Source organism: Dermochelys coriacea, chromosome 3, assembly GCF_009764565.3.
Source record: "Dermochelys coriacea isolate rDerCor1 chromosome 3, rDerCor1.pri.v4, whole genome shotgun sequence".
Classification (NCBI taxonomy): domain Eukaryota; kingdom Metazoa; phylum Chordata; order Testudines; family Dermochelyidae; genus Dermochelys; species Dermochelys coriacea.
The window spans coordinates 33,881,331-33,890,406 of NC_050070.1; the positions used below are offsets into that span (position 1 = coordinate 33,881,331).

Consider the following 9,076-nt stretch of genomic DNA (forward strand, 5'->3'; position numbering starts at 1 on the left):
AGTTTAGGGACTGCTGAACTAAAGGCTTGTCTACACTTTAAGTGCTATAACTGTGCCACTGGATAGCTTCAATAAAGACACTCGCTGCAGCGAAAAGCGATTCTCCGGTCAGCGTAGTTAAGCCACACCCCCAAAAGGCAGTAGCTAGGTGTACAGAAAAATTCTTCTGGCAACTTAGCACGAGGGTTAGGTTGACTTAACTATGTCCGGGGGAGGGAGGAGGGGATTTTTTTACACCCGAGTGATATAGCTGGGTAGACTTCCCTTTTGAGCAGTAGTTCTCAAACTTTTGCACTAGTGACCCCTTTCACATAGTAAGTCTCTGAGTGCGACCCCCCTTATAAATTAAAAACACTTTTAAATATATTTAACACTGTTATAAATGCTGGATGCAAACCAGGGTTTGGGGTGGAGGCTGACAGCTCACGACCCCCATGTAATAACCCCTGACCCCCTGAGGGGTCCTGATCCCCAGTTTGAGAACCCCTGCTTTTGAATGTAGACCTGGTCTAAGCAGCCCCAGTGGCAGCTGCTGAGGAAAGCAGGAGACAGGCTGGCTATTATCAGATAGAAGCAGTGGTGTTTGTTTCTGCAGTTATTCCGGAGGTGCCTTGGGCCAAATGGGAAATGCATTGATAGCTCTGACAGCCCACATTCACTTCTCAGTGAATAAACTTGAGGTGAGTGGCCTCATTTTGTTTAATTTTGAACTCACTCGAACACTGAGGGTTTGAGTTTATTGTTGTTGAGTTCATGTTACATGTAGAGGTAACCGTGGGAAGAGGACTAGAGAAAAAAGTCCCATAAATAGGGAGGAAAAGACATCAGAGTGGGAGACAGAGAGATTCTAATGAAAAACCTAAATGCAGGATGAACTAATATGCTGTATACAGGACACCCATTTGTGCTAGCCAAGCTTCTAATACATAACACCTGCTTCCCTTCAGAAAGTAGGAAAACATGCCTTTATTTTTAATTGAACTATACTTAGGGGGCACAGGGAGAGGGGGATAAAGGTGGGGGAGAAACATGGATCTAAACTACAGAAAAAAAGGTCCACATATTTTTATGAGCTCTCCCCCCATAATAGTTCGAGCCATTTGCAAAAAGTCAAATTCTACCATGTTTTCACATCCACACCATAAACAGTAGTAGTATAAGGGCCCTACCATCAATCAAACCCTAATTGCTCCACTTGACCGCTTAAACACTGCCCATCAGTCACTGGAAGTCCCACCCCATGGGGGTATTACTTCCGGGGTCAAGGTGGCCACATGACCGGAAGCAAGTTGTGTCATGTGTCCCCTCTACCAACTCCTCCCGCTTCCCTCTACCAATCAGGATGGGTTTTCTCCCAACAGGACCTCCCCAAGAGGAGATTTGACCAATCAGGGTGAGTTCTGGGGTGTGGTGACCTGTCCAGAAGTGGGTCGTGTGACCCCTCTAAGAACTGCTCCCATCACCCTCTACCAATCAGGAGGGGTTCCAGTCACTGGGAACCACCCTAAGAGGAGATTTGACCAATCAGGGCGAGTTCCGGGGCGAGGTGACATGACCGGAAGCCAGGTGTGTCATGTGACCCCTCTAAGAACCCCCCCCACCCTCTATCAATCAGGAGGGGTTTCACATCTATAGGACTGCCCCAAGAGGAGTTTTGACCAATCGGGGGGAGTTCTGGGGCGGGATGACATGTCTGGAAGTGATTCGTGTGACCCCTCTAAAAACTCCTCCCACATCCCTCTACCAATCAGGAGGGGTTTCAGCCACATAAGACCGCCCTGAAAGCAGATTTGACCAATATTGAGCAGGTTCTGGGATGGGGTGAACGGCCCAGAAGAGGGTCATGTGATCCCTCTGCCAATCAGAGCACAGCACCATAAGTTCAGTGGCAGGTAGAAGAGGCCATCTTTTACCAAGAACATGTGTTTTAGAAATCGTGGAAACATGGACTCCTTCACCACTCTTGTGAGAACTTCAAATTTTGTGTTAGCTCTGAGCACCCTTGGACTTGTGTGTAGAAAGCGCTACATCAGCGACAGTTCGGAGGAGGACCCTTTGACTCAACTGTTGATGGATACGTCGGAAACTGACTCCAGAACCCAAACCCTCATGAGGCATCCCGCTGACAGTGATGGCCTCTTGTTGTCCACCCCCCTGGAGGAAGAAGGCGATCATGGCTTGGGGGAGTCACCAGCCAACAAGATGAATGGAAAAGACATTGGTCAGGTAAATAAATGATTAAGAAGTGATGGTCAGGGATGGGGGTGTAATGGGGTTAGGAACCAACCTGGGATTGAGTCAATCAAAAAACAAGCAGTGGGGTGCTTACACTGTTTCTTTTCTGAAAGTGTCTCAACAGCTTGAAGATGTCTTCCTGGAGGCCTTCAAGAACTTACACATTGGTAGCCCTGTGGGAGTAAATGTATTGTGCATCAGCTGTTTTTGCTGCTGTCTGAGACACAGATCTCAAGAGGAAAATCCGGAAGAGGACAAAATGGAAGAATGAACCAGCTCAGACTCCCTCATGTTAGGAGTCACGGTGTCCATTTTTACAGGTGGCTGTAAAAGGTTGTGTTAAACCAGGCAATTAATAAAACTTATTTAAATGTGTTAATATGAATGTGTCCCCCTCCATACTTGTATTAGTAAAAGATGGTACCAGTAACAGTCATGTCTCCACAGACTGCTCTGTTAAAAAAATATATTACACCCCCGGGGAAGTTGAGAGCTTTGGCTGGGTGAACACTCTTTTTCAAGTGGCCAAAAAACATAGTAAAGCTTTAAATAGAAGACAGGTAATGGCTTGGCTTTCAGACCGGATGCTTACACTTTACAAAAACTGGCTTGAATAAGTTTTAAAAGAAACAAGACCTAAGAGACGAGTGGTGAGGTATCCAAGGCCCTTAAAGCTATTTTTAGCAAAGGGCATGTGCCTCAAAAATTACAAACCGAACGGGGAAAACAATTTTTAAACAAACTTTTAAGCAGATTGCTAAAGCGGCACAGCGTTCACCATTTTGTTACTAAGAATGAAGTTTAAGTGAAACCCTTTTATTACAAAAAGAACAGGAGTACTTGTGGCACCTTAGAGACTAACAAATTTATTAGAGCATAAGCTTTCATGGGCTACAGCCCACTTCATTGGATGCATAGAATGGAACATATAATAAGAAGATATATATACATACAGATAAGTTGGAAGTTACCATACAAACTGTGAGTGGCTAATTAGTTAAGATGAGCTATTATCAGCAGGAGAAAAAAACTTTTGTAGTGATAATGAAGATGGCCCATTTAGACTATTCACAAGAAGGTATGAGGATACTTAACTTAAGGAAATAAATTCAATATGTGTAATGACCAACCACTCCCAGTCTCTATTCAAACCCAAGTTAATGGTATCTAGTGTGCATATTAATTCAAGCTCAGCAGTTTCTCCTTGAAGTCTGTTTCTGAAGCTTTCCTATTGCAAAATTGCCACCCTTAAATCTTTTACTGAGTGGCCACAGAGGTTGTGTGTTTGGGCCTTTGGGTTAAAGAACAAGCAAAAATGTTAGTTAGTATTAACTACAAATCCCTATACAACCTGTGTAATACCTGAAGGTGTTGTTTTTTTTTTTTTTTAAATTTAACAGTATTAAGCACAGCTACAGTTAAAATGGGTTTTACCTCTTCCTGGTGGTGAAATGCAGCTTAAAGTTACTGGTTCCATGCTAAACAGATCACACTGCAATCATTTACTAGGACAGCATGGCCAAAGAATGGCATTATATAATATATATTTTCAGAGTTAAAAACAGGGAACATACCTCGTCCTGCAGTCCAGCAGCCATCCAAGAGAGTTTCTCTTGAAAGAGAGAGTCTCCAAGCTACCTGGAGTTTTTATACCATCCTAACTCTTTGTTTCAAAATAGTTAGCAGGTTGATTGGATCACCCCTCCCTAGCATTCCCTTTTGTGATCTGGGGTCTGCACAGCTGGGCTTCTTTTTTTTCCCTTTTATTTCAAATACATTTTTCTGTAGGGCCTTCTTACAGTACCCATTTGAAGGGGGGGCCCTTTGCAGATATCAATGAATGTCTTGGGGCTTGCTTTTTGTGTTTTTTTAAATATTTTTTATATTATTGTTTCTTTCATGCTTAAAGTTTGGAATGGGGGTGACTTCTAGAAAAAGTGACCCATAGCCTTCAACCAACTCCTGGCATCATATTTAAACTATCCAATAAAATTCTGCCAACTCCAGGGGTTATATTTAAACTGTCCAATAGCATCTGTGAACTCCTGAAGTTTTATTTCATTTCATATTAATCAGAACTCACCATCCTCACCCACCCACCTCCTTTACTATAGGTGCACCCCCATCAATTTTAACCTTATGGCAACAAGGGTGAGTAATCACAGTCACCCTGGCTATTCAGGGTCGGGGGGTGTGGTTAAACCTATTCAGTTCAACAGAGTAAGTCAGCTCTATTGTACTCAACCACATGTCTGAACCATACCTGTTTGTTTTATTGTAAACATATTTTTAGGATATTTTTTCCCTCCCACAACATACATTTCAACTTTTTGCTGTCAATGGGTCTCTCTTACACAAAAGACACAAGAGCTAGGCTCTCACAAACAATTTATTTTTTATTTAAAAGACATACAGCTCCTTGAAAACAAACCAAGATACTCCATTAAAAAACTTTTAGCTCACTTAAGGGCCAGAGACCTTCTAACAGAAATACAGATAGTCACAAAGCCCTGTTCAATAGATTTTTTTTTTTAAATTTACAGCTACCAAGTTTTATATTGCATGTTTGGCCCCTCACCATTTTCTAACTTAATCCTTTTAGATTTCTTACAAATAGCCTTTTTCTTAAGCAGGGTTCTGTAACTTTTTGTGCAGACCAGACTGTCAATATAAAACTCTAAGCAGGCACCTTCTGGTTTGGTCATTTTCTTTAAAACACGGTCAGGGTTTCCACTCAATTGCACAGCATTTATCAAGGTCACCCCTTGCGCGAAATGTTCTTGGGTTAGGCACAGACATTGCATAGCATAACCTATGGCAATGATAGTGTTTAATAAGCTTTCCAAACACAGCTCAGCACACAGGCCCCGGAGCTTGCAGTTTATATCCACTGAAGTCCAAGTCACACAATCATGGTGCCATTGGGCTGATGCATCTACGACACAGCCCTCACAATCTTCAAAAAGCTTTTCCCTAAGACAGTGGTTAAGGACAGCATAAACAGCAATGTGTACAATAGTCTGCATAACTTTTTTATGCTCACGACATGGCACTGGCTCAGTTAGTTCCATGCCAAGCCTCTTCCTAAACTCCTCATAGCCCTCATCCTTGAAGTCCTCTTCAACAATTTGTATCGGCACAGAGCAAAAACAAGGTGGGCCCGGTTCATCTTCGCTGCTTGATGCAACACTGTCCAGGGTCTCCGGTTCCTCTAGAAAGGCATCGTCGCGCTGTCGAGAGATTTTCAGACAAGAAACAAGTGTAAGTTCCCACTGCTTGTTTTTAATTTACACAATCCCTGGTTCCTAGCCCCATTACAGCCTCCACCCTCGACCATCGCTTCTTAATCATTCATTTACCTGAGGGATGTCTTTTCCGTTCACCTTATCGGCTGGTGACTCCCCTGAGCTGGGTTCACCTTCCTCCTCCAGGGGGGTGGACGACAAGAGGCCACCATGCTCATCGGGGTGTCTCACAAGCAGCTGGGTTTCGGGTTCAGGTTCCGGCGTATCCATCAATGACTGGGCCAAATTGCTCCCCTCAGTCACTCCCTCCTCCTCCTTGGAACTGTCACTGATGTAGCACTTTCTCCGCGGATTCTCAAAGACCCTTGGCGCTAAAACAAAGTCCAAAGTTTTCACATGGGTGGTGAAGGAGTCCATGTTTCCATGATTTCTAAAACATGTGTTCTTGGTAAAAGATGGCCTCTTCTGCCCGGTGCTGGGACTTATGGGGTGATGGTGCTGTGCTCTGATTGGCAAAGGGGTCACACGACCCTCTTCTGGGTGGTTCACCCCATCCCAGAACCTGCCCTATTTTGGTAAAATCTGCTCTCTGTGTGGTCCTATGAGGCTGAAACTCCTCCTGATTGGTAAAGGAATGTGGGAGGAGTTCTTAGAGGGGTCACACGAATCACTTCTGGACAGGTCACCCCACAATGGAACTCCCCATGATTGGTCAAATCTCCTCTTGGGGTGGTCCTATGGGGGCAAAACCCCTCCTGATTGGTAGAGGGCAGTGGGAGGAGTTCTTAGAGAGGTCACATGACACACCTTGCTTCTGGTCACCCCACCTCGGAACTCACCCTGATTGGTCAAATCTCCTCTCAGGGTGGTCCCCAGTGGCTGAAACCCCTCCTTATTGGTAGAGGGTGGTGGGATGAGTTCTTAGAGGGGTCACACAACCCACTTCTGGACAGGTCATCTTGCCCCGGAACTTGCCCTGATTAATCAAATCTCCTCTTGGGGCGGTCCTGTCGAGAGGAAACCCATCCTGATTGGTAGAGGGCAGTGGGAGGAGTTGTTAGAGGGGTCACATGACACAGCTTGCTTCCGGTCATGTGGCCACCTTGACCCCAGAAGTAATACCCCTATGGGCCGGTACTTCCAGTGACAGGAGGGCAGGGGTCAAGGGGTCAAGGGGCAGGGTTTAAGGGGTCAAAGGGCAGGGTTAGGGCTTGGTTGACGGTAGGGCCCTTATGCTACTAACAGCTACTAAACACCTTAATTGCTCCTAATATTGTAATGTCATAGGTGATCACTTGTTTTACCTCCATGAAAGAACCAGCTCTAGCTACACATGCAGCTGTTACTATGTATTGGATCAGGATTGTAAAAAAGGAATGTGGCAATCCACATATGTAGATTAAAGCTTTGCAAATCCAGTAAGACTAGCTCAGTGGTCCTCTGAGTCAATGTTTGTGGCTGTGGTGGTGGGTAAGAGACAGTCTGTACCTGCTTGTCTGGGGACGCAGGATTTGCCACATCAAATAGGACCATTATACTATTATATCGGGTGATGGCTCATACTTGATGTTTTCAAGCAAGCTGAAAACCAGAGTGGGTCTTTAAAAGATAACTAGGTTTTGCCAATTTTCATTTATTGTAAACTAAAGATTATTTGTTTTGTTCAATTTCATTTTGGGTTGGTGGGAAAATTACGACCCTTTTTTTATTTTAGTCCCCCCACCATTTCCACTTCCTTGCTCGTTTTCTCTCTCTCTCTCCCTCTCTCTTTCAACTTTTTCCTAGCTTTCCATCTGGAAAATGGTTTTAAAAGGTGTGAGAGAGGGGGTTGTTTCCCACAATTTCAAAACACAAGATTTAAAACCATTTCAGCAAAAATTTCAAATTTCAGCAAAAAAATCAGAAGTGAAATTTTTTCACAAAAAATTCTGTTGTCATTGAAAACATATTTTTGCCTGATTTTTTTCAGTCAAACAATTTTTGACTGGCTCTGTGGAAAACACCATTAATACACCAAGCAATTCTTGCAGTGGTTGGTATAAATGACAGATGGAGAGGAGACACTTTTCTTTCCTGGCTCCTGGATTTTCCTGGATTGCAGAAGCTGGGACTGGACAACAAGGGCTGGATCACTTGATGATTGCCTTTTCTGTTCATTCCCTCTGAAGCACCTGGCATTGGCCACTGTCAGAAGACAGGAGACTGGGCTAGATGGACCATTGGTCTGACCCGGTATGGCTGTTCTTATGTTCTGGAGCAATTAGCAGCCACATAATGGAAATAAACATAGGGACAAGCAGAAATATATAGAATGGTTTCAGATAATAGTCAGATTTGAAATTCTGACATGGCTCAATAGCAACGTAGAGTTCTCTTTGTTATTAGTATGTTATTTATCTTCTTCCTCTGAAACATCAGGGATGGCCACGGCTGGAGATGGGACATCGGAGGAGGGCAAGGGCTCTGAGGTTGCATCAAGAATTCTGTCTCTCTCAGGTGCATGACTGGCTGGTTGTTCACATGTTCACTGGCTTACATGTTCAGGGTTTAATTGATCATCGTATGTGTGGTTGCGAAGCGATTTTCCCAGAGGTCAGATTGGATTTTTTTTTCACCTTTCTCTCCAACATGTGGGTGGAAGTCACTTGCTAGGATTATCTGGGTATATCTCACTTAATCATTTCCCTACCGTGGAAGAGGCCTCAAGCACTGATGCACCTTGGAGCCTCCTATTCTCTGTCTGTGGCACATAATAGTCTAGTCTCTTGTGGCCTATAATACTTTGTTCTAATTTTGGTTGCTGGGTTTAGTATGCAGACACTGTGCAGTGTTGGTGACTTATGATATACAGGAGGGAAGACTAGATGATCTGGTAGTTCCTTCTGGCCTTGAAATCTGTGACTGTTTATTATGATGGTACCTATGGGCCAACCAAGAAAGGGCCACTTTGTGTTAGGCCCTGTACAAACAGCGGTAGATGGTCCCTGCCCCAAAGAGATTACAGTCTTAATGGATAGGACAGAGGTTATATCTACACTGAAGAAAGAGGTATGTTCTTAATTAGGGCTAGCTAACCTGCATTAGCTAACTCAAGTTAAAACAGCAGTGAAGACATAGCAACTCAGCTTTTAGCTAGAGTTAACAACTTGAGGTACAGTCTATAGAGCAGCCTGGGTTGAACTCAAGCTGGTAACCTGAGTTAAAAGATGAGTCACCATTTTGTCACTGCTATTTTAACCTGAACTGTTGACCCATGTTAAGAACACAGTTTTTGCAGCATACAGGTATCCAGAACATGGGGTGGGGGAAGGCTTATAACACACTAGCAAAACTGTCAACGTGATTGCAGCAAATATCATGTTAGGGTTTTTTTTGCTAGCGGGTTCAGAGATCAGCTAAACAGAAAGACAAGGGAAGGGAGCGGTAACACTGAAGGGAGGGAGGAAGGGGAAATCATAGAATCATAGAATCATAGAATATCAGGGTTGGAAGGGACCCCAGAAGGTCATCTAGTCCAACCCCCTGCTCAAAGCAGGACCAAGTCCCAGTTAAATCATCCCAGCCAGGGCTTTGTCAAGCCTGACCTTAAAAACCTC

General features: G+C 44.0%; 1 protein-coding gene across 1 annotated transcript; it reads right to left on the reverse strand.

Annotated features, from left to right (window-relative positions):
• Window positions 1-4,778: 4,778 nt before the first annotated feature.
• Window positions 4,779-5,897, reverse strand: LOC122459200. Its single transcript, XM_043510154.1, has 2 exons — window positions 5,595-5,897; window positions 4,779-5,465 (listed from the first exon to the last, which is right to left on the reverse strand). The coding sequence occupies exons 1-2, from the start codon at window positions 5,895-5,897 to the stop codon at window positions 4,779-4,781; spliced, it is 990 nt and encodes a 329-aa protein (XP_043366089.1).
• Between the last annotated feature and the right edge of the window lie 3,179 nt (window positions 5,898-9,076).